Source organism: Lutjanus erythropterus, chromosome 2, assembly GCF_056507025.1.
Source record: "Lutjanus erythropterus isolate fLutEry1 chromosome 2, fLutEry1.hap2, whole genome shotgun sequence".
NCBI classification, from domain to species: Eukaryota; Metazoa; Chordata; class Actinopteri; order Lutjaniformes; family Lutjanidae; genus Lutjanus; species Lutjanus erythropterus.
The window spans coordinates 35760173-35787770 of NC_139318.1; the positions used below are offsets into that span (position 1 = coordinate 35760173).

At 36.8% G+C, this 27598-nt stretch overlaps 3 protein-coding genes across 4 annotated transcripts; 1 reads left to right on the top strand and 2 right to left on the bottom strand.

Annotated features, from left to right (window-relative positions):
- The first annotated feature begins 4140 nt into the window (after window positions 1-4140).
- sycp1 (synaptonemal complex protein 1) lies at window positions 4141-13278 on the top strand. Its single transcript, XM_084738285.1, has 33 exons — window positions 4141-4269; window positions 4541-4625; window positions 4734-4777; window positions 4886-5050; window positions 5225-5292; window positions 5419-5492; window positions 5615-5673; window positions 5802-5868; window positions 6030-6103; window positions 6196-6304; window positions 6667-6761; window positions 6841-7025; window positions 7124-7191; window positions 7272-7333; window positions 7452-7568; window positions 7877-7980; window positions 8079-8196; window positions 8311-8381; window positions 8464-8545; window positions 8629-8691; window positions 8772-8834; window positions 8918-8980; window positions 9072-9188; window positions 9272-9382; window positions 9492-9584; window positions 9690-9764; window positions 9861-9947; window positions 10041-10187; window positions 11460-11513; window positions 11691-11762; window positions 11852-11956; window positions 12093-12158; window positions 12643-13278. Exons 1-33 carry the CDS (start codon window positions 4141-4143, stop codon window positions 12781-12783), a joined length of 3033 nt encoding a protein of 1010 aa, XP_084594411.1. The 3' UTR covers window positions 12784-13278.
- LOC146332031 (uncharacterized) lies at window positions 12878-15046 on the bottom strand. 2 transcript variants are annotated; one of them, XM_084738284.1, is made up of 4 exons: window positions 14910-15020; window positions 13950-14468; window positions 13690-13842; window positions 12878-13609 (listed from the first exon to the last, which is right to left on the bottom strand). In XM_084738284.1, exons 2-4 carry the CDS (start codon window positions 14449-14451, stop codon window positions 13482-13484), a joined length of 783 nt encoding a protein of 260 aa, XP_084594410.1. In that variant the 5' UTR covers window positions 14452-14468; window positions 14910-15020; the 3' UTR covers window positions 12878-13481. The 2 variants fall into 2 exon arrangements, with proteins under 2 accessions (XP_084594410.1, XP_084594409.1); XM_084738283.1 differs by having other exon boundaries at window positions 12884-13609; window positions 13950-14463; window positions 14910-15046.
- A 1146-nt stretch (window positions 15047-16192) lies between these two features.
- slc5a8l (solute carrier family 5 member 8, like) lies at window positions 16193-26305 on the bottom strand. Its single transcript, XM_084738286.1, has 15 exons — window positions 25378-26305; window positions 22946-23011; window positions 22640-22691; window positions 22073-22140; window positions 21820-21974; window positions 20570-20710; window positions 20352-20481; window positions 20165-20253; window positions 19770-19882; window positions 18237-18304; window positions 18037-18123; window positions 17731-17918; window positions 17092-17201; window positions 16734-16819; window positions 16193-16619 (listed from the first exon to the last, which is right to left on the bottom strand). The coding sequence occupies exons 1-15, from the start codon at window positions 25729-25731 to the stop codon at window positions 16506-16508; spliced, it is 1821 nt and encodes a 606-aa protein (XP_084594412.1). The 5' UTR covers window positions 25732-26305; the 3' UTR covers window positions 16193-16505.
- Between the last annotated feature and the right edge of the window lie 1293 nt (window positions 26306-27598).

A 27598-nucleotide genomic window follows, 5' to 3' on the forward strand; every position in this document is an offset into this window, starting at 1 on the left:
TGACATTCAACCAGCAGAGCCAAAGGTTTCTCTCGGTGCTAAAGGCTTACATACACATAAGGAAGCAGCTCTTCAGCACTGATCCATAAACTTTTTTCTCTTGCCACATGAATAAGAAAGGGATTTCAGAGAATAATTACATATAAGTGTATAATTTGCTTATCGTATTGTATTCTATTTTTACACACTGTATGCCAATTATGAGTCATGTTTTTAGAGAAGGGTAGTGCTAGTTGCCGTTGTATGTTGCAAATGGAAAAGCTTGAAGTGCAGTGAAAGTACCTGAGCACGGGTCCTTGGTATCAACACCTGAAGCAGCATGTTCAATCAGCCCTTTTCTTTTTGAAGTGTTCAAAAAATTGGTACTGTACTGAATTTCAGGGACACAGAGAGGTTTGCACGTTTTCATTTCATTTTTGCCTTGAATGATGCCTTGTTCCTACGACCAAACCAAAAAGAGGGCACGCTGTGTTAAATGAGATTATGAAATGACTCTGGAGCCACGTCTTTTTCTTCTTTTTTTAAAAAAAATATACTCAAGGCTTTATTGATAAAGTTGCATGGCCTGACTCTTGGTGTTTTCTGAAGTTTTGATTATGAACCTGCAAGCCTCACAGACTGAGTTTTTGGCTCAGGTCCAGGCAGAGGCTGTATCTTCTACTTATCTTAGATAACATATTTGAGAGTAACAATACGCCCACACAGTTTATCAGTGTGACCAGCTTCTCAGTTTTTAATGCAATGATCAACAGGTATTTATTAATATATTAGGTGGTGTGTTATCAGACAAATGGCGTTTTGTCCCACTGTGATCTAGAGTCCACTGTACAAATTAATACTGTGCATGTCAGAAGTAAAATGGAAACTAAATTTGTAAACCATCTTGCTTAAATAAAATTAAAGGGATTGTTCAGATTTTTTAGGGGTTATGTGAGGTATCCATTGTCAGTGACCAGGTTTGCTGTGCTGTCAGCATTTTCACAGCTTTATCTTGCTGCCAGGCAGCCTTTTATGATGGTAAACTGCCATTGTATCAGCCACATATCGTTCTCTCCAAACCACCCAAACTCCATAGGTGAAAGCAGACCCCTGTGTTACTGTGTGACTTTGGTGAATCTGAAAACATGGAAGTGACACAATAACACACACAAACAAACTAACAGAAACAGAAACATTGGTAGACCAGCAACTCCTGTGCTCTGCAAGGTAAAATTACTGATTTTGCCAATGGAGTCCGGTTGGTTTGGAGAGCAATGGCTTAATATAAGCCTTTCCCATCAGAAAAAGGCTGTCTTACAACAAAGTAAAACAGTGAATATATTCCAAATATAGTGCATACTTAAAATGAAATATATTTTTTTAAGGAGGAACATTTTTTTAAGTGGCTAAAATACGTACATTGTTTATCTTCCCTTAGTGGTTCTCCTCTCTGCTTCTCCAAGCTGGGTGTGTGTACCTCATACAATCCCACTACAAAAAAATCTAAACTCGGCTATGTTTGTAGGTCTCTGATATCTTTTGTAACTAACAAACAGGGGTGGAAATAACTAATAAAAAATACTCAAATTACTATAATTAAGTAGCTTTTGCGGTACTTGTATTTGTATGAGTAGATTTTCAAGTCTGTACTTTTACTTGTACTGAAGTATGCATAACACTATGTAATCTACTTAGTTATTCAACCCTTTCATTTCCTATGAAAACAATGACATATGGACAAAAAACAAAACACAGCAGCAGCACAGGTTTACAATAGTAAGGATGCTAATCATTAATCAATTAATTGCTGTTAAACCAATTAAAAATGTATGAATCAATTTAAAAATCATCTAGAAATTTCACCTGACTTAATGCATCGTTTTGTCTAACAGGGCCATTCATTGAGTAAGGACATTTTAAAGAATTACCCCTCCCCCCTCTACTGGAAAAAAAAAACAGAAAAATTTGAAAATTAGCAAAAAATCTATATAAAAAATGAAATCCTGTTCAATAACCACTGATCACTGATGACCCACTACAAGTGTAGAAACAGAAATTCCTTTGACTGAATGTCTGTTAAGTTAAAGTAACTAATACTCTGAGTAGTTTTTTAGAACAATACTTTGTACCTTTAAGTATTTTTCTCATATTAGTACTTTTACTAATATTATTGTAATCTAACAGTACTTGTACTTGAGAACAGATTTTCAGCGGTCTTTCTACCACTGCTAACAAAACCATGTGCGTAAACAGTTTATGTATAATATGGATTATTAATTTATACACAAAGCAGGAATAATCATCCCATGTTAAGTGAACTATGTTGCCTGTTGTCCGGTAACGGATGTATATTTCATCTCAGTATGAGCCGTTAACACAAAGTTTGAAACAAACCGTTATCATCACGTCATAGGACGGATTCTCTCGCACGCGCCCGCATTCGGTGGTCATATATTCTAACCGTTGATCAGTTAGCTCTAATAGTTTGACCACCTCACAGGAATACCTGACACTTCACTTTATCGACGATAGGTAAGTAACCTCCAGGCTGTTATTTGCCAAACATGTGGCTGTGGCTGTGTTTTTCACTGTTTCGTTGAAGCTGCTGAAGGTAACGTTTGATTAGCTGACTTGCGTACCTACGTAAGCTAACGTCGAGTAAAACCGTTTAGCTAGCTAACTTGACGGCAGCTTGATAGCTAGTAATTGTTATTAGCACGCTAAGCAGTTAATGTAGCCTTCGGCTAATATAAGGTCTGGTCATTGGGAGAAATTAGAGCTAAACAAGATTGACATTATCGTTTACAAACGTTACTTTGTTCTGAAAATTGTATTCAATAAAGCCTAATCTTTTAACAGTTCAAGCTCAGTGAACTTACATGTTAACTAACGTTATTCAGTGGTGGAATGTAACGAAGTACTCAAGTAGCTCAAGCTCAAATTGAGATATTTGTGCTTAAGCGTTACTTGAGTATTTCCATTACATACAGATGTATACTAACCTGCTCTACCATATCTCAGTGGAAAATATGGTACTTTTCCCTTGTCTGACACTTTTAGTTTGAATTTTCTGCTAATCTCAAGTGTTAAATGTACCTTAATGGGTTGAAAAAAATCTCCTAGTTCATAGTAAGTATTAATTTTACAACTTATCATTTACCACGTAATTCTCCTTATTATTTGAAAAATTATAAGGTTTAAAATACATCCTCACAAAGCTGAAACTAGGGGTGTTTTACCTTATAGAATATGATGCATTGCTGTAAATCTATTAAGCATTACTCATTACATTACACAAACGCATCAGCTCTAAACATTACACAGCAGTGGTGAGAGTATTGGAAGTCTGTACTCAGGCAGAAGTACTGTTTCATTACTGAAATATTCCTGAACTACAAGTAAAACTACTGATGTTTAAAAAAAATGTTGATGTAAAAGTACAAAGTATTACTCTCAAAAACTATTCATAGTATTAGTTGCTTTCTAACTATTGGTGTTTAATGCAATGTAAATAGCAGACATACAATCAAAAGGGGTTTCTGTCTCTTAAGTCTAAATTATTCCCAACTCTGTTCTGATCAGTGGTCAAGGTCACCTCTCCAATTCTGTACTTGCTGCCACATTTTCTCAGTTTTTATTCTTGTCTGAATGTCATGGTTTTCATTTGTCCATTTAGCTTTGTGTAGGCCTACTCAATAGTGAATCAGGATTCTAAAAGTAGCTGAGTAGATTACAGACTTGAAAAACATTCTCATACTTATACTCATACCAATACAAGTACATGTACCCAAAAAATGACTTAATTACAACAACATAAGTAGCTGTGATTAGCTGCTTACACCCCTAGCAAGCGGTATATAAAATGGGCCACTTAAATTAAGCGCAGTCTTAAACATCTTCTGCAGTAAAACCCATCATACACATAATCCAAAAACAACATATAGGTCCGTAATAGTAAAAAACTGACAGAAAGCATTTTTCTCACATAATGAGTATTTCTACTTTTGATACTTAAGATAAAAATTTGGCTAATAATACTTAGGGTAATACTTTAACTTGTAATGGAGTGTTTTTATTGTGTGATATTAATGTGAATAATTCTCCACCGCTGACTGTACTTTTATGATGAAAGAAGCCGTGTGTCTATGTGGTCATTTCAGGATGGAGAGAGACCGGAGTTTTAGCTTCAAACTGTTGGTACCTCCCAGGGTGAATAACGGGCAGGTATCTGCTGTTCGGCCTCAAGAAGTCGTTGAGAACTGTGGTGATTTCATGAATACATTGCAGCAGGTAAGTCAAATTAGCCAATTACTTAACTACTAGTAATACTAATGAATGCAGTAAAGGCAAAACAGATTGATGCCAGCTCAGCACTTACACCATCCTACAGTAAAATAATTAGCAAACTTTATACCAGTGATGAAAGTCATAAACAGTATGCATACTTGTGGGCATTGTTTTCCTTGCTGTATGCTGAAAGCATTAATGAACAGAGGCAGCTGTAATAGGGAGTGTTCATTAATACACATGATGAATAAGCGTCATTTCTGTTTTCGCCCAGGGTTACAGTAAATATTTTGACAAAGAGCAGAGCAAGCCTTTCCCCTGTACAAGCATGGTTGTACCAACTAAACCAACCAGACCAGGTATTTACTATTAAACAACACTGGCCTACTTAATTTCATCACAAAAAGTTGGCACATATCATATGTTATAAACCTTATGATGAATTAATTTTTGTTTCTCTTTCAAAGAATTTCTCAAGATGAAAGCCGTGCCACCAATGGAAAAAGAAGAGGTAATACTGTACAAAAGCTTGAAGCATGAAAAGGATTGAATTGGCCTTTGCAACGTGTTTATTCTAAAGTGTGTCAGTTTACATCCTATCATTGTGACTACTCCCCAGAATAATGGCAATCCTGGACAGCTTTATTCCAAGCTGTTTGATGAAGTTGAGAAAATTAAGTCCTGGAAGGTCAAAGCTGACAATGAAACTGTGCAAACGGAAAGGAAACTACAAGAAAACAAAAGAACAATTGAAACTCAGCGCAAGGCCATTCAAGAATTGCAGGTGTGTGCCAAAGTGACAAGTGTTTCATATCTGTCGTCTTCTTTCTCTAAACACATATATGCTGTATCCTTTTTTCTTTAATTAAAGGGTAATTGATAATAGAAAAATTATATACTCCAGAACCATTTAATAATCTATGTTGTTTTCTATTTTTTATATGTTCTGTCTTTACAGTTTGGAAATGAAAGTCTCAGCATGAAGTTGGAGGAACAGATCAGTGAAAATGAGAATCTGAGGAACAAGTATGGGTTTTGTTAGTTTAAAAGTGCTCTAAGACACACTAGACACGCGGTGCAAATCGGATTTTAAAATACAGTATACTTTTTTTTTTAAATATAAAATACTTTGTTTTCAAATTTTAAATACAGGAACAACGCAACAAGGAACTTGTGTAATATCCTCAAAGACACTTTTCAGCGGTCAGCTGAGAAAATGCATTTATGTAAGTAGGATATGCCTCAGATTTTTATGCCCAAATATGAGTCTCCATCAGTCATAATATTAAGATACAGAAAATAATTACACATTGCTGGATATTTTATACCAAGTCTTTACATTTTGTAGTTGAATCCGAAAGGGAAGAAACACATCACCTCTTTATGGAAAATAGTGAAAGTATTCAGGTAAAACTCCTCCAAATTTATATGTTAATTAAATATTTTATTAAAAATAATTGTTCAGCAGGAGATGGTAAAACAGAAGGACATAGGATTTGATGGTTGGTTTAAAAATGTTTTTTTTTTTCCTATAGAAACTGATTGCAGCGTTCGAAAGCCTTCGCATACAAGTAGAAGCTGATCAACAAGAGATGCAGAAAGGTTTTGCTTTTGTTTGACTATTCAGTTTTTTACTACAGTAACCTCAAATCTCACTACATGACTATACTGTACATTACTATACCTTAGATAACGTAGGATGAATTATTGAGCAAGAGAACATGTCCACCAGCAAGGGAATTAACCATTTCTTCTTCTTGTAGTCAAAGAGGACTTGCTGCAGTTCGAAGACCTGAAGGATACGTTTCACCAAGAATATAATATAAAAGAGAAAGAGGTTAGTAAAATAAAACTCTCTTCAAATAAGTTTGCTTGAGAACTTAATGTAACCACAAGCAAACAGGTTAAGGGTTGATGCTGCATTCACAGGTCACACTGCTTCAAACAAAACTAGAGGATAAGGAAAATGAGCTACAAAAAATCCTTCTTGACCTCCATGAAACCCAGAAGCACTGCGAACAGCTTCAGGAAGCAACAAGTAAGATTGTGATTGTTCAGAATTTGTAAAAAGACATTGTGATAAACTTTGTTATGTAAACACTGTTTTTTTTTTTTTACCAAAACAGATTTGTCAACTGTCAGTTTTTTTGTTATCATGTTATCATCATCCTAAGACCACAGGTATTTCTTAACTGGCAGAGTCTGGAGAAACTTCCAAAAATAAGTGGTGTGCCAGTCCTAACCTTTTTTATGGTCAAAGAGTAATTCACAAAACATTTTACACTAAAAGAAGGTCCTAAGTTAGACATGAACAGGACTCCATTTTATTATGTAATATTCTGCAGGGTGTGATGTGTCTCAAAAGTAGAGAATGATATTAAAGAAATACTTACTTAACAGATGAACAACATGAACTTCTCAAAAGCTCAAAAACTGAACAGGAATCCCTTCTTCAAGAACTGCAACGTGCAGAGCAGCGTTGTAAAGAAACTGAGGTGAGTCTATTGAGATTCTTCTATTTTTCAGCTCTGCTGTGTTCAGTCTGCTTTGATGAAAATGTTTTCTTTCACTCAGAAAAGTCATGATGCCATTACTGCAATGCTGGAATGTACTAAAAAAGAATATGCAGAGATGAGTCAAACAAAAGACTTAAATTTGGAGGAACTCAACAGAGTTAAAAGTCAACAAGCAGAGAAGCTGGAACAGATTCAGACAAATATTCAGGAGCTACATTATTCACTAGCCTTAGAAATACAGAGGTACTGTATATATTACTTTTGAAAAATCTGTATGGTCCTGATCAAATACTGCATTTTTTTCTTATATTGTTATGTACCCGTTATGACTCATTTTCAAGGGCTAAGGAACTTGAAGATAAACTCATGGAAAACAACAAGGAACTTGAACAGAGAAACACACTTTTAGGTGAGCCTCACTTAGTGATTTATGTTAGATATTTCTCTTTGCTGCTATGACATGCTGAAAGAAAAGGTTTCACTCAACAGGAGAGACCATGGAGCAGAGTGTGAAGAAAGATGGACAGATCAAAATGATTGAAGGTGAATTGGTAAGGTGTATTTTAATCTTCTGGAAGAATGAATAGATTAATTTTTTACATTCATTGTAGTCCAAACACAACAGAAGATGACTTGAAGACAAACACAGTATGGTACTTTTGTTCGTAGGACAAAAAATCTAAATCCATTGAGTCCATGAAGAGTAAAATTGATGTCACAGAAGTCAGAGTGGAGGAACTCACAGCTGAGCTATCAAGGAAAACTGAAGAAGCTCAGCTGTTAAAGGTGATACAAACATTCACCTCAAAGAGGAAGAGGGGTTTTTATTCCAAAGTCTAATACACATACATAAAAATGTATGCTGTAGAGTCCTAATAGTTTATTGATACACAATGAAGCAGAGGTTGCCTTTGCTGAAAATTTGCTGGGTAAATCTGTCAGATTTGTACATGATTTTCAGTTTCTTGCTACCCTCATCATCACTTTTACACCTTTTTTGGGAAATTGTTTTTATAATGAAAAAATATTAAGTGATGTGTATACGATACAATACATAGCTTTCCTGCATTATGTTTCTTTTCATATTCCCTCAGATACAAATGCAGGCGCTGGAGGGACAGTTGTTTACTGAAAAGAAGAAAAATGAAGAAGACACTTTTCAGATGGAGCAACTGAGAAAAGACATTATACAGCACGAGTGAGTTCTTAATACCTGGCCATTCCATAATATTACCATATACAATAAAACATATTAAACTGTTGTAATGTTAATGTCTTGTTTTTGTCATTTTTAAGAGTGAAGTACAAAGAGCTGTTATCCAACTTTAATGAGCTAGAGTGTGAGAAGACAGCCATTCAACAACAGTTTAAGAAAGGATCTTCTAATGTGAAAGCTATGGAGGCAAACATGAAGGTCTGAATTATCCAGTCAAATGTGATACATCATTTTTATGTGCTCAATAGCTGTGGGTTTGTTTGTTTTTTAATTACTCACTTTATCATATGAATTACAAATTTGACTGTACAGGTGAGCGAGGAGAAGGCTGTGAAGCTCACAAGAGAAATTCAAAGACTTGAAGAGGAAAACCAATGTTTACGGTGAGTCTACACTTTAGAGACATTAAGAAGTTTGACAGTGAGTAGTTTTGGAGATTTAAATGTTTATATTTCCATTAAATAGAGAGGAAGTAAACTCCATTAAAACCAAAATCCAAGGGGCATATGAGGAAACTGAAACTCTGCAGAAGAAAATGGAAGAAAATGTAAGTATGCCAGCTTAAGACTTAAAGATGCCTGTTGTTCTTAAAGAGATAAATGATGATTTATTTGTTCTTTTTATATATAGTTTGAAAATTTGCAGGAGGAAATTACAGAAAAAGAGAAACAAATCAAAGCCATGGAAACAAAGGTGATTGTAACACTGGAAATTGAAAATGCTGTTGTCAATATTGATCATTTTTTGGAATTAACAACAACTTTTTTTTTTAGTTGAGCAACCTCAAGAGAAAGTTTGAAATTAAACTTCAAACCCAAGAGGAATACCAGAAAGAGGTCTGTGGTGACTATGAAACTGTAGATATACAGTAGGATGGCTGTGTTATTTTTTCAACTAACATTTCACTGTATATTTTCAGAATAAAAAGCTTAAGAAACAAATTGCAAAGGAGGCTGTGAAATCCAGTGAACTTGAAATTGTGGTATGGTGAATTATTTTTTTAATCTTCCAGCCCTTAATTTTGATATTAAACATTTGATCTAATAATTGTGTTTGTGTGTTTTTCTGTTTAGATCAGTGGTCTTAACGAGGGGTCTCAGAACCTTAAAAGACTGAATGAGGAAGACCGTCAGAAATTGCTTAAGGATCTTGACTCCAAATCAGCCATTGCAGCAGAGCTTAAGAATGAGGTAACTTGTGTGATGTTGTGTTACTAGCCAACTTTAAGCTCATCGGAATAAAAATATAAGAATAAAACCATCTTGTCATACAGGTGGAAAAGCTAAGATTAACAGCTGCAGAGGCCATCAAGAACAAGGAAGATGCAGAGCTCAAGTGTCATCACAAGATAGCAGATGTGGTCACACTGATGGAAAAACACAAGGTCCATCATTAAATGTGTTTTGCTGTCTCAAAGTGGTCTTGTACAACATGACTGTCAGTTCACATTCAACACATCTTGCATTGAAAGGAACTTGATTTGTTCTCAACAGAGCCAGTATGACCAGATGGTTGAAGAAAAGGATACAGAGCTTGAGGAGAGCAAGAAGAAAGAGATGGAGGCTGTTGCCCATAGGAACTCATTGGTAAGATCTTGAAAAATCAATCAGTTAATGTTTATTAACACATACATTGGTTTGATAATGAATAAGTATATCGTAAGATTGCCAAAACTAAATTATTGAAATCAGGAGTTGGATCTCAAGAAACAGAAGACAGATAATGATCAACTGAAGCAACAGCTGAAGACAGAAGTGACAGAGAAGGTATGTCCTTGTTTGAATGTTTATTTTTGGCTTTGTATTGAAACTGGCTGTAGAGAGACAGTTCATCCTTTGAGAAACAGTTTTCTTTGTTATTAGGAAAACATGCAGAGGGAGCTAACTGATTTGAAGAAAGAAATGTCATCAATGAAAATCACTCCGTTCTCAGAAGTAAAGAACAAGCAGGTAAAAAATCTGTACCTTAGCAAATAGGCTCCCAACAATAATGTGGTATGTTATCACTTGTACTTAACCAAGAATTAATCTTTGAAATTCTAGTCACCTGCCTCAGACTGTAAACAAGTGAGACATTCAGGGACTCCAAAAGAGAACTCTTTAAAGAGAGACGTGTTTGACTTCTCTGTGACCAGGAAAACTCTCACGTACAGCAAAGATGATGGAATGGCTGCAGTTATGAAGAAAGCTGTGAGTTAAATCTACCAAATGTTTTTAGACGGATTGAGTAAATTGTCTCATGTCATGCACAGTCTTAATTATTGAGATGAGTTAGAGACAGGTTTCCCACAGGGTATGGAAAAGCGTAGAATCTGATTTGAGTAATTTCCAGGTCTCGATATATATATATTGCCACCAGTCTGTTTTATTAAAATAGAATCCCCAAGCAGAGTGTTTTCATGCTGTTAAGAACAGGCAGCCAGCACAGCCAAAATGTTTACCACTGTGTGTGAGAGTGTGGACCAGAGCAAGCTCGACATTGTTGAAAGCAAAGCAAGACGTATGGTGTGAGACTGAACGCACACTCCTTCACAGATAGATACAGCCTGCAAAACAGCTGTGCCTCAAGTGCTTTATAACTGTACCACATCTGGATGTCCATGACCAAATTAGTTGGAAACAAAATGCAGTAATATCTTTAAATTGCATAGATATGTACATAGTATTGCATATAACCAAAGTCTGTCTGAACATTTATGAGTTATGCAGTGATGTATTTACCAGAGAAATAAAATTATTATTTTTTCTGCCTAAGGAAACCAAACCTTTATGGCTGCATTTATCGTTGTTTCCAGGGACACGTAAAATGGTTGCATGCAAACTTTCTGGATAGAAGTAAATTTGTTTGAGCTACAGTACCAAGCTACAATCTTCTGGAAGTTATTTGAAAAAATAAAAGCATACATAGTCAGAAAATAAAATACATATTAAGAGTTGGATTTTAGTTTAGTTGGTTGAATTTTAAATCCATTTATTTACATAAATATCTTGCTATGTTGTCAGATATCAAATATGGCCTGAAAAATCTAGCAAGAAGTCTGGAAAAGTATGGAATTTTGAATTGGAAAATATGTAGGAACCCTTTGGAAATCAAATCATCAAGTTGTCATTACTTGTTTGGCATTCACATTTGATTTTTTATGTGCATGAAAGGTTGATTAAAAATACAGTAGACACTATATTAACTTACCTTACCCATTCAGATCAGCATCACATTGCCAACTTGTAACCTTTCAGCAGTGTTTGCCTTTTTCTTACATACAGTCAGTTATTCATCTAATTGTGTGCAGAGAAAAAGGGAATGCATTTTGGTGTGTGTATGTGCATGCAAAGGCTTTCCATTAGTGTTAATGTGTATTCATGTGTAGAAGAGTCACTCTCAGTATACACTGTTAACAGTGGATAAATGCAGTGTGGACATGTTACTACCTGCAGTAACATGCTGTGTCTTGTGTGTTTAAGTTATCTGACTATGAATCCATCAGACCATCATGTGGAACAACACCAAAGACCAAGGTAGACAATTAAAATCTAACCACTAGGCAAAATCTATTCATAAAGTAAATTTTTGTTGGGTATGACAGAGATGGATACCACAACAGTTCAATCTGTGTGATTCTGTCTTTTGTTGTAGCATTCATAATAACTCTGCCATTCATTCAACTCTTAACTGATATTGACTTTTCATCATAGGAAATTCACAATAAAGACATGAAAAACCCAAGAGGACTTACAAACAGGGCTGGAGGAGCATCAAAGATCAAAGTAATATTAAATATCATTCTGACATTTTCTGAAATGAATAAAAATGTTAATGACTTTTGCTGGCATTTACTCTATGAAATCCCTCACAGTCCTACAGGATAAGGACACCCCCTTCTGCTCTGACAGGATGCTGGGAAAAGAATATCGTAGAGCTTGATCCCAAGTCTGACAGCTCTGATCAAAATGATATCTTGGTGAGTTTTATTTTTATTGGTTGATGGTTTATTTTGCCACAAGTATACAGTATCATGAATTTTGTTGGTTTTGTTTACTTCTTCATTTGTGAATGATTGCCAAAGGAGCTTATTTGGCCTTTTCTCTTTTTGACAGAGCTTTACAAGTGTACCTGCTCTCACACGTTCTGCTCTATCCAGCAAACTCAGCATCTTCAAAAAGGTAAAATGACCACAGTGGTGTTATGCTATTTGAAAATATTTATGCTATTAATGTATCAACAAAAAAGAATAAATCAGTTGAAATTATTCAAGGGATTTTTTTAAGTGGGGTTGTATGAGGTACTTATCCATAGTCAGTGTATTAGCTACAGTAGATGGTGATCAGCCTGCCCCCAGTATGTAGAAGCAGCAGAGGTACTAGTAAGTAGAAAATCAGAATCAGAGATCAGAATCAGAAACAGCAAAGTAAAGCTGCAAAAATATAGCATACACTTAAACCGATATTGATTATTTTAGTTGCTTAAATTACTTTTTGCTGCAGACCCTGTCCTCAGCAGTACATTGCTTAGCTCCCATCACGACCATCTTCCTGGTGCTTCTCCAAACTGGGTGCATGCCGATCACCATCTACTGTCAATCCCACAAACCCACTTAAAAGAAAATGGATTATCCCTTTTAAAAAATTGGATCAACATTTTTTCCAGATCCAGAGCCCTGTTGCTCATAAATCACCAGGGAACTCCATGAAATTAGCTGCAATGAAAAGGATGAGAGATGCTGGTTGGACTGCTGTTACTGGCTGTGACAAAAAAAAGAAGAAGACCAGTGAGAAGATCTTTGCATAGATAATGCTGTCAAATAAGTCAAATAAACAGCGATCATAACAAAATTAGACAGGTTTAGGTGTTAATGTTCCAACGTTCATAACATGCATATATAGTAGTACTGTTAGAGATGAAATAGACATTAGTTATGGTAACAACAGGCAAATTTATTTCTTAACATGCAGAGAAAGTCTTGATGTGGATCAGCTAAACAGTGTTGTTGACAGAAAGATTTAGGTGTTCATATTCCAGTTTGTTTTGAATTTAGAGGAAGATTTTAAGTAATGGGCGAGTCATCTCTATGCTTCATTGTCTTGTTTGCTTTAGCACTGTTGTATGAAATTATTAATTTATCTTTATTAGTGTTCACATGAAATCTCATTCATTTTGCATATTGTTGGTGTTAGAAAAGGTGTAGTTGTTATGTAGAACTATCTTAATATACTGTAGCCTATATTAATATAATAATATACCCTTGTATTGATAGTGATATGATTAAAAGTAATGTTCAAATCAGTCAGCATTGTCCTTGTTTCAGTGTCCTGCCCATCGTCATTTTCCCGTCCCCTCTGCCATTAGTTTCATATGAAGAATTTGAATTTCACAGGGTTGATATTTCAGTCTCAAAATTGTACTAAATGGAAGATGAAGAAAATTGTTTCTATCCATGCCTGTAGAGCACCAGTGGTGATCTCAAACTGTAGGAACGCTCTCTCTCCTTAATGAAGAAACTCGAGGCGGAATCGAGATTGGTCTGCTGAGGCTGTTGGTACATTGTCGTATATTGGATGGCCATCATAAAGTCCTCCAGAAATTACTAGTGTGTCGTCGCCTGGCACAAATGCATCTGGTGAAAATTAAATAGATATTTTTAATAGCTAATAACAAACAAAATAGTTTCTGTATTGATGAAGGGGAACTGCTTACCCGTGTCATCACTGTTGTTAAGGGGCCGATGCAGGTATTGGATTTTGTGTTTGCATTTGTGAAACATGAATACAACCAATGCCATAGCAAACACTCCAAGTACAACACTGAAGATAATAGTCATATTCTTTTCTGGAATGTTTAATTGCAAAGCTGGTAACACAGGAAAAAAGAAAGCAATTAAAGTCATTCACGTGAGTTAAATATCATCATACAATGAGTAATTCAGTCATTAATAACACCGGAAACCTGATGCTTACTTTTTGTGGTTCTGTCCAGTGAATCCGATGTTGTGTTGACAGCGTGGGATGAATTTGCAGTTGTAATTTCTGTAGTATTAGGTGTACTTAAGTCACCCACTGTGGTCTGCGTTGCTGGAGTTGTCAGTGCAGTAAATGTTGGAGTGTGAGTGCCGGGTGTTGTGGTCGTCATTGATGTACTGTTTGTTAGAGGAGTCATGATGGTTGTTGACTGTGAAGTCCGGAGATGACTTGTGCTCTTAGCTGTAGCTGCTGTAGTTTCAGTGAATGTTTTGTTGTCCTGGGTCGTGCTGGTGAATGGAGTCATGTTCTCAGTCAAGTTTGAGATAACAGTTACCTGTGCAGTAGAGTTAGATGGAGTTACTGGTGCAGTTGTGTGTGTCATGTTTAAGTCAGGGTTTGTTATTGTCGGTGTTCTAGTCAAATTCTCCATATCCGTCTGTGCCACACCAAAGGAAAGCGCCAGAAGGCAACAAGCCAGGGTAGCAAAGATGGTATCCATGGCCAGTAAGTTCTGTGCTGGGGGAATAAAACATGGACTGAAAATCCTTTGAATAAAATAAACACTGTAAAAACATTAATATTTCCCTTATCTAAGCAGTACTTTTACAGTTAAGACCTAAAATTGGAGCCCCCCACAGTGTTGCACAGTGAAAACAATACCATAAACATGGTGTGTGACCTTTTGTAAGTGGATCATATGCAATGCAGTTTAAAGGATTATGTTCAGATCTACTTACAACAGATCAGCCACAGGAAATTACTTAATACACATTAAACATGACTGTGTATGTACTAAGAAAATACAGAATTGCTCAACTCTGTCTTTTGTAGTTACGTCAATGAAAACACTTCTAATCTCCCTCGTGTGAAAGCTTTACTAAGTCCAAACTTTGATTAAGCACTGAATTACTTTTGCAGAAGTTATTGCTGTAGATTGAATAAAAAAATCTGTCTCACCTTATTTTGCTACTATCACTGAAAACACTTCCCTGGCAGTGAGTCTGCCTCCATGTCACGGCTGACTCTCCACTTCCTACAAACCTGAAATGGCTAAAGGATTGCTTTTCTGGCATAGTGGCAGGTAAAAGTGGGCAGGCCAGTGCTTTGTAAACTTCCTCCTTTGTATGTTGCCAAGGAGACAAAGGGCAGGGTTATTACTGAGACCAAAGCTCAATCTCTCTCTCTCCCTTGCTCGGTTCAAATAAATTTTACAGCCCTGAGTAGAGGAGAAACCATGTTGCCAAATTATTAACTACACAGTAAATTTATTTTTCTTGGCATTCTGTCTTCTCTCTCGAATACACACTTGAAGGTCATGCACTTGCTGAAGTTCTCTGTTGAATTGATATGCCTGTGTATGTGTGTTTTCAGTCAACACAGAGTTGAACTTGGTACAAAATATTTATTTACAGATAGATTTTGTGACTAATTTGTACAGTTAGTCCATAGAGAGTGTGCAATGTCCTTTTAAAATAACAAGGCAATACACAGAAAACGTAAAAACAAATGTCCATTGTTCATTCAAAACAGTAGCCATTCCATACATATAGTAAAATAACAAACAGTACGTGCTTTTCTGTGTCACCATAACATAAAGAGGACCATGTTCAGGTAGAGAATATCGAGCTAACAGCTGTTATCAGGGAGAACAATTGAACAAAGGACAATAAAAGTAAAACAGTGTTGCCACATCACTGCTAAACAGGAAATGGGAGCAGCTCAATCAGTGAGGGAGAAAAGATGTGGTGACCTTGTGTTATTTTAAATGCCTTTTCCCCTATTGTTCTTAGGCATTACAACAGCTGAAACATGCTGGTTTAATTAAAGGACTATACCACCAGATGTTGCAAAACATTTTCCTACTATATCATATTTATTCTGTTTTCACATCAGTTAGGTAGAAACATAAATAGATAAGTTTAGAAATTTTAATTGCATTCTTTTATAATTCTGTTATAGTTTTGCTTAGCTTTATCATGAGTCGTCAAGCTGTTTCTTAATGTCGAATCAAAATTATTGTGTATGTCAAGTCTCCAGCTCATGTTTGCCAATCGCCAATACGGATATGTGCATTTTTTCTGACTTAATTGCAGAGAACAAGTCCCTCCTGTATTGGAATTAATATTATGCCTTTTCTTAATGTGATGGCCCACTTGCAGATGCCGATTACTACTGCTGCTTTTGCTGGTCTCAGTTTCTCTTTGCAATGATCATTTCAGGGTCTTTGTGAAGAACAAATGGCAACTTTCCTGGTCTTTCATGCACTCAAAAAACCCTCCAGACTGCAGACATTCTCACACCATGTATGCATCATTAAAGTGTCATCTTATTGTCATATTGACAAATTTTCAGACCAATACAATAATTTATTTTAAAGCTTTCAGCTGATAACGATGACATGTCGCTATTATCATGCTTCCCTAATATCAACATAAATAGGCACATACCAGTAATAGAATTACGAAACAATTATGGCTTGTCATTTATGTATTTATAGAAAATGCACTGAAATGTCTGCATGTGGGAACATTGTATTGATATAGCCTAGTAGCTTTACAGTTTGGTAACTTTCTCAACATCTTTATTCATCTTGTAAAAGTCTGTGAATGCTGGGTTGTCAGTTCCCATATTGACATCTGCTGCAGTCTTTTCTGGAACGCCTGATGCCTGTAGAGAACATTTAGCAAACTGTTAATAAATATAACAGAATTTTGTGTAATTTGTTGAGTAATATATCCTCACTTGGTGACCAATTATCAAAGAAAAGGGTCAGTCTCTTACCTTTGATTTACTACACCAGCTGAAGCAGATCAGGTCAGTCTTCTTCACAAACAGATCGGGGCTCAGTTTTTCTTGCTTGCATCCACCTAAAAACAATTAGATACATATTCCCATAACTGTTTGTTGTATTAATTGTAATATTAAACAGTTAGACAATCAAGCAATCAATCATTTCAAACATTAATTTATGAATCACAAACAATCTAAATGAACAGAATAATAAAATAATAAGGCTCTCGCAAGTTTATCCAGCATATTCATTATCAGTTAATAAGTCTTAAATTAGCTAAATTCTTAAGGGCAGTTTATCGATTGATAAATAATCATGAATATCCCTGGTTAGGAATTAATGCCTTACCTGTGAGAATGCTCACCAGCATGCCAGATGCCATTGTGGTCAGTGTACCCAAGAGAGCGAAGTAGACGTAGGAGAGAGAGTACCAGGAATCTGCCAGAGGTGGCCTGACACTGACGCACAGAGGAAATCATTTTAGTGTGGTCAACAGTCCACACCCAAAGATATACAGGTTATAGTGATATAAAACAGAAAAGCAGCAATTAATCACGTTTTGAGAAACTTGAACCCATGGATGTTTTTTGCCACTTTTGCTTTTTTGTTCAGCTAATCAGTTGATGAACTACTTGTGTTTAGACTTTGGATTTTCACACTTATCACTGTGCATATCAGTTGTATTTCAACTGATAGACCTGAGTATTATTGAAATGACCTCTTCAGAAATTTATTTCAGAATTGAAGTCAAGAAAATCAAGTTTTTACTTTTTGTGATGAATTGACAAATGGAGTGAAATCCTTTTCATGCAGTTTAAAGCCTTCAATCATTTTTGTGTGTTGTATTTGTTTCATTGTATTCATTCAGTATTCCTCTTTATTTATTTACATATCTGTTTATTTATTTATTTGTTATTCCTATCTATTGTAGCCATATCATGTTCATCATGTGCTTGATGGACCTTTATTGTTCCATCTGTGACTCACTCAGGGTGATGGGTCACTGGACTGGTCCACGGAGCTGGTGTTGTGAAGTTTTGGCTCAATGTATTGTTGCAGCCTTCAGTGCTGAGTGGTAGAGGATTTGTCTTTTCAGCTGTCGGTGGGTAAATCTGGCCTCCAATCCCCACCCACAGAGTCAACACTAGACCAATGATCATGCCCACAAGTCCTCCCTGCAAAGTAAATATGACTGCAGTCATATACTTCCTGGATGTGTCATATTTGTTTTATTAACAAGTTTGCAGGGGTGCACTTGTGCTAGTGACTATTCCAGTGACAGAAAATACTCACGATTGAATTTGGCGTGCGGAACAGCATGCCTAATAGGTAAAGACCAAGAAGAGGCCCGCTGATCATGCCAAATACAGACAAAGCTGCCTGAAAATAGAAAATTTTCAGGAGGCTTGTAGTTATTCATACTAACCACTTGGTGGTGCTGTCGAGCAATATATAATATATATGTAATCGTGCATGGCATAACTGAGTTTTACCTGCAAAATGCTTCCCATCAGTGAGGCAACTCCAGCCATCCCAATACACAGGGCCCCAAAAACTACACCTAGAAGATGTAAAATTATCCATTGAAATAGAAGAAAGGCTCTGATCACAACAGTCAAAGTATAGATTCAAACATTCTTTGGTGTGAACTTTTAAGGCAGATGAGCTAAAGTTTTCATATACATTTTCTCCTAAAAGAAATTTAGTGATAGATGTATCTGATTTCTTTATATAATTTGTATCAGCCGATCAGTGATAGTTGGGCTTTTAATTTTATAAAGGGCATTTTTGTGTCTTGCTTATCCAGAGTATATGCAGGTTTTGAAAATATTAAAACACATTTAATTCACTTTCCTCAAAAAAACTACCTTAGAAGGTATTTTAAAGAAAAGTCTTTTGATTATGATTGAATGTCCTTAATATTTTCTCTTGCTTGTCAGAGGCAAAAGTCTTAGTCATAAAATGTTTTTGTATCTGAATGCAGGCTGTCGGGAGACATTACACACCTATACGCTAAAAGCAGGATTGTTGCGACAGTGGATCGTGGTTGCAGGAGTCTGTTTAATCCTTTTTTGTGATGTTGTAATCAGCACTTCAGACCTGTTGCAAGTGCTGTCACTACTGCTTCATACAGTAGCTACAGAGCTCACTGGCAAGTCATCATTATTTTTAAGTCATTTAAGTGGTAGAAAATGGATGCATGATGCACCCATTTTCTGCCCCCACCTAATTTGACTAAATTATATCTTTAGTAATTATTGCAACATACTGCTGGGAAGTACTGGAAAAAGACTGCCTCATTTTACTGGATTTTTGTTAAGACTTTCATACTTGCTTATAAAACGGGTATTAATTTGCATTCTACGTGGTACTAAAAAGGTCTGAAATTTAACTTGTTACTTTAACCTGTAACTTCACTGTAATAAATAGTAACATGGTGATCTTGTGTACAAACTGCGTACAAATCCATACTAAACAGCATCTATATAAAAATTAAGAAAATTGTGAATTGTCTTTGCTGCAGAATTCCTTGTACAGTAAAAGAGAAACTGGAGCCCCACCCTTGAATTCGATCTGCTAGAATAAGGTTATGGAGCCTACATGTTCCTGCCTGTCCAGGTTTTTATCTCAGTAAATCTACCTGATGAAAGACTCCAGATTATTGTGTGATTAACCACTGTTTGTGCATTGTGTCCTGTGAAGTCAGTTTTTTGAAACTCTTCACAAGTAATGATTTAATTTTGTGTTTGGATACATAAGATTTTATTTTTTTTACAGCTATCATTCTATCTATCTTAACCGCATTCTGGTCATGTCATAACTCTCACAGTAGAACTGGAAACACTTTTAATCATCTGCTAGGGATAACAAGTTAGTGGTTACTTTGATGTCTATTGGTATCATGTGAGCGCATACTTTATGAGGATTACTGTTGTAATCGTAATCACCAGTGTACCATAAACTCCTACCACATCATAAGGTGTTTGAGAGCCTTGAGTAAATGAATGTGTTTTTACACAACTTACTCAGACCCATGTTCATCCAGGACACCTGTTTCTCTGTGAGGTTTTTCCACCATGGAAGAATAAAGTCTTCCATAGTGACAGCAACAAGGGCATTGATGCTGGAAGACACCGTGCTGAAAAATATTTACCAGTTAAATTGTAATCACTACAAAAAGGCTGATGTATTTAAATATCAGATTAGATTACACGTCAAATTTGTCTCAGGTAGCACATAGCAGGTCGTTTCTTGCTTAACTGCAGCAAACAATGGAACAATTATGTGGACTTTTGTCAGGAAGCAATATAACCCAGGTATGTCCAGCTAATCATTTCCTCATATCTACTACATTCCTTATCAACACAGCATTATTGGCACTGTGAAAAAAATGTTTTTCCTTGTTTGTGTCAGGCCTCACCTAAGGGTACCACTGTATGCAGCAGCCACGAACAACCCAGGGACTCCAGGGTAAACTGCCAGAATATCCATCACAAGGTAGGGCAGCAGCTGGTGTGCAAATGTGGACCATTTTTAGTTATTTTGTAACTTTGTTGCATAACAAACAGCATGACATCCATATGATGATAACAGTGAGTTGCAGTTACCTGGTCAGCGGTGCCTACATCGCCATTTGTAAATGGGTCACAGTTCTTGTAAATGGAGTACATGGTGAGGCCAGAAAACACAGCCAGACTAACAGTTACCCACAGGCCGACCATGTTCACATACAAAGACCTGAGAAGTGTAGGAAGACTTGTCAGTGCATGACCCTTCATTCACAACTAATACTATTCTGTTTGTGTTGCACTCCAGGAATGCTCACATCTTTGCATGTCCCAGGGTTTTGCAGGAGATGTAGCGCTGCACCTGGGACTGGTTGATTGAGTAGATAGAGGCCCACATCACACTGCCACCGATTGTAATAGTCCAGAAAGTATGTCGCTTCAGAGGATCTGGGTCAAAACTAGGATAGACAACATGTGAAATAATACTGTAGGTAATGTTTGGGGACATCAGCAGTGCATACTTTTGATAAAGTGAGATGACATTTTTGAGGCAATAAGCAGGAATCGTTGATATTCAATCTGATTATTGGGTGCAGAGCAGTTTCCAGTAAGTTTTCATGTTTGGATTCTAGGGAAATTAAAGGTGGAGTAAGTGATTCTGAGGAAAGATAGTTGAGTCTCATTCCCATGACAGAGGTTGCATTAACCAAATATTACTCATCATCAACTGGATTTGTTTATCAATCACAGAATAATCTGAAGGTTATACATCTTTTCGACACTCTGGGCAATCTTCCATAGCGAGTGGTTGTGTTGGTTGCAGTGAGGGAGACATCACATGAAGCCGTTGAAAGATAAGAAATCTTTAGTTAATTAATCACAGACTCTCTACAGGGATATCATAAGATACTATAAGATACACTTCTAGTGAAAGTCTAGTGAAGAAGTTGCCAAGTTGGCATCACAGGTCCCAATCATTATGATGTGGTTTATAAACAAGGTGAAAAAGAGGGATTGATACAGCAGAGGGTGAAAAACAAGCGAATGGTTAACACAACATTTATCAGCCGGCAGCAGCGGTTTGCTGTGTCAGACCTCCACTGTTGACGTGAAAAGTGAGGGCATGGTTAGTGTGTATGCTGTAATGTTCATCTTTTCTCTTCATCCCCTTATGATCTGTAAGATTGTTCTGTATATTAAATGTTATTGAGTTCAAGTTATTTTTGAAAATTAAATGCTATAAACAGCCTGTCTCAATATTGTTAAAAATTAAAATGAGATGTAAAAATTCTGTCAGAAGCCTAACACCTCGGTCTGAGCCACCAACTCAAAGCGTTGGTATTTGTTGACCTCAGAATGAGACTCAACAGTCAACAGTCTTTCTCCACAATCACTTACTCTACCTTTAAGAGTTACATGAGACATTACTGGAAAGTTGATTAAATTTGTTTTCCTGTGGCTACAAACTAATTTCTTTGATCCAGGAAGCCGGCCATCTGCTATCATAATCAGTTTAAAATAAATTGATATCAAGTACTATTTCATATGGGTCCTCCTGTGTGCTTACTCGAATGCCTCAAGTCGACCTCCTTGGCCGGCATCTTCCCAAATCTTGGTAAGGCCTCCCTGCAGTACAGCTCCTCGAGCTATAACAGCTACAAAACCTACCAGCATGATCACCATCTGCATCACGTCTGTCCAGATTACTGCTTTCAGACCGCCCTGAAACAAAATCCACGTAAGGGCCAATTTATCAAAAACAATTAATTCAGTACAATACACGATTGATGTGATGACTTTCTGACATGCACAGTACGAACCAAAGTGCAGTAGATGATGCACACTGCTCCTGTAGCCACGAGCACTCCCCACAGATCAAGTCCTGTGACTGAGTAATAACAAAAAAGCTCCATTATGATTTATAAAATCAAAATAAGCCTGTTTAGACATAACGTGACAGTTTTTCGTCACCCTGTCTGAAATGGTTTATTTATCCATGTTAATAATTTGGCACTTGCAATAATTTCAAACAAAGACACATTTTTTATATTGACTGTGTGTTTAAGATAATCAGGAGACAAATCCACAGAGCTGTATCTTTTAACAACTCTCAGTACTACATAAACTCTGTTATCAGGACAAAATAGATTGTAAATATCAGGAAGAACACTATATCACTAGGTTGCAGTCGTAGTGTCCTTAATCACACTTAAGTAAGGTTGAAGTCTATAAAAACATTTTTCTTGCTTAGTTTTTACAAAAGTTTGTTGTCTAGAAGAAGTAGAAAGAGGACAGAAGTCGCAAACAATAACACAGGTACAATAGCATCGTACAGAGTATGCAATTATGAATTAACTGTTGCAAGAACAGCCTATGTACAGACTTACTTTGATTTAATGCAAGAGCTGGAGCATAGATGACCATACCAGTGTACAGAGCCTGAGAAAAGAGGTCACCATTAGCTGATTAAGTGGAAACATGACAAGCAAATGATTCATAATCATATTGAAACTGCTATCAAGAATCAGTTTACATAAAGTCAAACAGGAAAAAAAGACAGCTGGTTTTCATCATGTTACATTTACCATGCTAATTATTATCTCCATTTTTCATGGTTTTGTACTAAAGATTTTAATTATCTAAATACAAAAAGTGACTGAATATTCCTGTTTAATAAAAGCATGTTTAGTTACCGTCTGTATGATGTACATTGATGTCCCAATTATCCGAATGGGCCGGCTGAAGCGCATTTCCAGGTACTTGAAAGGACAAGGAAACATGGTCAGACATCGTTGAACTAATGATCTGGCTCCTCCACATTGGTCTAGTTTATACATTTACATCTACGAAATGTCAAAGGTGGTCATGGAGAGGTGCTATTATATATGTATAGTATAGAATAGTAAAAGGCTAGTGCAAAGTACATTTTTTGTTGGTCCAAATGTAAACTTGTGTAAAACAAGACGGAAAAGGCAAAGGAAAAGGCTGATGTTCTGTTTTGTCCATCTTTTGTGTTTCTTGGTCTTTATTTTGTAAGGAACATGTTAGCGTTTTGAGTAGACTTAGTAAACCCATTCTTCAGTAGACACAACACATTGGTAGCTAGCCAGGGACAGATACTATTCAGTGTTTTTGTTGAACTAAAAGATTTGTAGGAATCAGGATATTTGTGGAACTGTAACATGGTGTTACCAAAGACTCACAGTATGGGGATAAAACTTGGTGGCCACAGGAGGCCAAATACAAGGAATATTAGTATTAATATGGCTATCTGGCCATGGGCTATCGAGCCATGGTTTATATCTAACCCTAGTTTATATCTAAACCTAGTGTTTGTTCTTTTGCTAAAACTTGTTGTTCTTCCAGCATCAGTGATGTCAGAGTGATGTCATTGGTGTTGAGGAAGAACTCTGCAGGCCATTTCATTCCTCGTCTCTGCCTGTGGGTAGCTAGGGGCTGAAATAGATGAGCATTTTTGCATTTTTGTCACTTAATGCTGTGTTTTGGCTGGGAGGGTTACTTTAAAGATTTACTCTCGTACAGTTAAGAATTAACAGTAAAAGATGTAGTCAGTAACCTAATCCAGGTATTACAGTATTAAAGTAATGTAATGTAATTTCTGTTACTTTTAGATAACCTCAGTGTAAAATATGGTGAAATTGTTTATCCTGATATAATATTAAATGTTTGTTGTGAGTTTTATTAGTTTGTCCAGCTATTCATTCCTTTGTTGTGCAGAATTTGACTGATTGTTACATTTTGTAACGTGTGTGCGCTGTATATGGTAATATATTGCTCTTTATTTTAAAATGGATTTTAAAATAAATTGTAATCCTGCTAATAATCCTGATTTTTACCAAATGTATTTGTAATCTCATTATGATTATCAGTGAGAGATACGATACTTGAACCAAAAGGTTGTCTTTGTGTATTTTATTAATCAGGTAGTCACAGAAAAAAAATGTTTCAGCTGGAAGAGCAGAGCGTGCTCTCAGGGAGTAGCAGTCTGACCCTGAGCATAGGATGCATAAAGCATTCTTATCACTAAGATTGAATAGTCAGTTCTGATCTCATGCCCAAAATGTAACAGTTAAAAAAAATTGACCGATGAGTCTAAAACTTCTGAAGTAAAAAGGTTACTCCCCAAGCCTGGTTTTGGCCTACAAAGTGATACAGACAGTAGCTGTGATACAGTGATACACACCAGTGTGGGCGAAGGTGTCAGAATCTGCTCAGTGCATCCTGGTGCATGGAGGCCTTGCTGGCACTGCTCCAGAACAACTCTGCTTTTTTGGTCACTATGTCACAGGAGCGGGCAATTATTTTTCACGGGGGGCAACAAGAGAAATTGATCAGGCCGCTGTGGGCCAGAGGCAAATGATATAAGGTCCTAATAATGGACAAATCTCTAACAATGGAATGATCAGAAGTGTTCTATATAAAGAACTTCTGTTGTTGGTTCACCCTTTCTGAATTGCTCTATTAATTGTGGGCTAATATTTTGTTGGAAATGTCCAAAACTAGATGTTTAAGTGTACCATGTATGCTACATACAACATGGATGTACATCATTGAGTGAATAAAGTTAGTTTAAAATAAAAAATACAGTTCCTTCTCATTACCAGTGAACACAGCACTGACCCTTTTCAAAATAAAGGTGTGAAAATGGTGTCATAATAAGCAGAATGCTATTGACTGTCTTTGCTAGATGTTTTTTTTAATATTTCCATGATGGCCTTCCAGGCCACATAAATCCTTTCAGTGGGCCACATCTGACCCTCAGGGCTGCATTTTGCCCAGGTCTGCTATAGCAGCACTGAGGAATTTATTGCTTCATTTGACTGCAATCACCATCAAAACTGACTGGACATCATCATAAAAGTGATGTTTTATTTCCATTTAACATGTCACCCACTTGTTTGGAGGAAATGTTTTCTTGTTGTTGCATTATGGGTGAACTTAGATAGCCATGAACTCCTGACTGTTTTAAACCAGCCGTGTTATCTGCCGCCTGCCAATATAACGTGCTTGCTATTGCTTAATGTTGTAAGTTATTTCCTGCTGCCGGGCAGCCAGCCTTTCTACCATTTTAATATGATTTTAAATTTCTGCGACATGTTCTTACCTCATAGGCGCTGGTGATCCCCAGCCTGTAGAAAAGCGGGACAAATATCTCAGCAGTGAGAGCAGACATGATGGCGTAGGAGAAGCCGAACAGCCAGAATGCAGCTCCAAACCGGTAGGCCTCTGCAGGTGTGCCGATGACTGTAATGCCAGACATGAAGCTGGCAGTGAGCGACATGGCAACCGGCACAGCTGTCATTTGCCGTCCACCCAGCAAGAACTCAGCGCTGCTGGTCTCCTTACGGCCTCGGATGGCCTGGAAAAGGCCAATGCCAGCCGCTGCCAAAATTATTCCAGCAAACACCACATAGTCCCACACAGAGAAAGTAGCCACTTGGCCACCTGTACCAGCCATGGTAGCTTCCTTTTACTAACACTTATGTCTTAACTGTTAGTAAGAATTCTTGAGATTCAGAAGGATTTCTGTGTTATGAAATCTTGCGTACGTTTAATGTTGTTCCCACTAAATGATCCTGAAACCGTCACATTTACCAATAACAAGAGCAAAACACATTCTAAAGACAGTAAGAAAATGCTTTTCAGTGTGTTTCAGACTAAGTCAACTGTCAGATGTGTTCAAATCAGCTCCTTTCATATTAAAAATGCCCCTTCAAACCTTCACCAAAGAACAGAAAAGTCCAGATTTCAAGATTTTAGTCCTCAGATGTTTTCAGCTTTTTTCCAATCCAGCAGTCAGCTCCAACTAGTTGAAGAATGAGATGTTTCATCTCTATCTCCTGCGAGTGTCAGGAGTCTGGTCCACTCCGATGCTTTCAGACTATAAAGGTTAGTTCAGTTTGGTTAATAATCCATCAAGGACACACAGTGCTGAAGTCAGCCATAATTTTGCTGATTGTAAAATGTGTTGACCCTGCGGTGCGCCTGATGTCTTGTTGTTCTGATGCTGTGTTCTTCCTTACAAAATGAAAAGACATAGTGACACCTCCAGGAGTGGTCTTTATATGACTCCAGGTTACTCGTTATTGGTCATGTTGGGAATTTCAGGGGGCAGGGCAGGTTAAATCTTAAAAGGTGGGGTTGGTACTGCTGTCCTGCTCTCCCATCCTTTTTTGATATGATTACTGTTGCTTCACTCACCACATCCACTCTATATCTTTGCTTATCACTCCAGTGATTCCCACTCAAAAACATGTCAGCATGAGGTGAAAAATGTGACAACTACAACAAAAAAAATACTACTGATGAGGAAGAAAAAGCAGGTGCAAGCTGACCTTATGTGAATACAACAGATATCAAGTGTGATTACATGTTCATGTGTGTAACTAATGGTTGATTTAATTCAAGTCACTCTTGATAAGAGTATCAGCTCCAGTAAATTCCAAGCAAGTTAATGTAAAATGGCACTTAGTGTTAATGTTTGTAAAAGTGAGTAAGAGCTCAGACTGAAGAATGAGCTCCAAATTGGACATTGAACTTACTCTAAACTGTTTATGTTTTCACTGGGTTGTAATATTGTTTCTAAGCATTTTCACTGATACATTTACTCAATACTGAAGAATGACAACACATGACAGCCATGTGCATTGTGCAAGATAACTTACTAGATGAGGACTTGAACTTCAGTAAGAGACACTGTGATTAAAATGAAAAAGAAGAAAAACAGTCAGTCCAGTGTATTTGTGAGGTAGCCCATTGTGTGACCAGAGCTGCTGAATGATAGATAAATTGGAGATTTAAAAAAAAACTGTGACATTAAAAACAGTTCAGTGTAATGTGTCTAAGAGAGTTTGATTATCCCTGACACTCATTAAACAAAAATACAGATAAGTAAATCCACCGGTGTGACAAAGTAGCACTGGTATTCGACAGCTTGGAATGACAATGTGTTGGTTTGCCAAAATTGTTTTCCTCCCTCAAATTGTCACAAACTTCAATGAAAAACTTCAATTCAATACTTGTATGAAAAAAAAACAATAAACATCAGAGGGATGCCACAAGCCAAATTTCAGGCAGGACAATAAAGACTGAACTGTCATCCTGAAAAAGTACCGATACTCTGATAGTTTCGACCAGTTTACTCCTCAGTTTTAAAGCCAGGGTCTTGACTCATCAGTGCTTAAAGTCTGTATCTGAAGAATTTGGAGTTTAGAGAAGAATCCTGCAGTTTCTATTTTACTAATTATGGGAGCAGATAAGATAAAGCTTCTCTGAATGTTCTCTGCCCATGTTCACACAAGTTTCGACTGTGACAGAGTGAACTC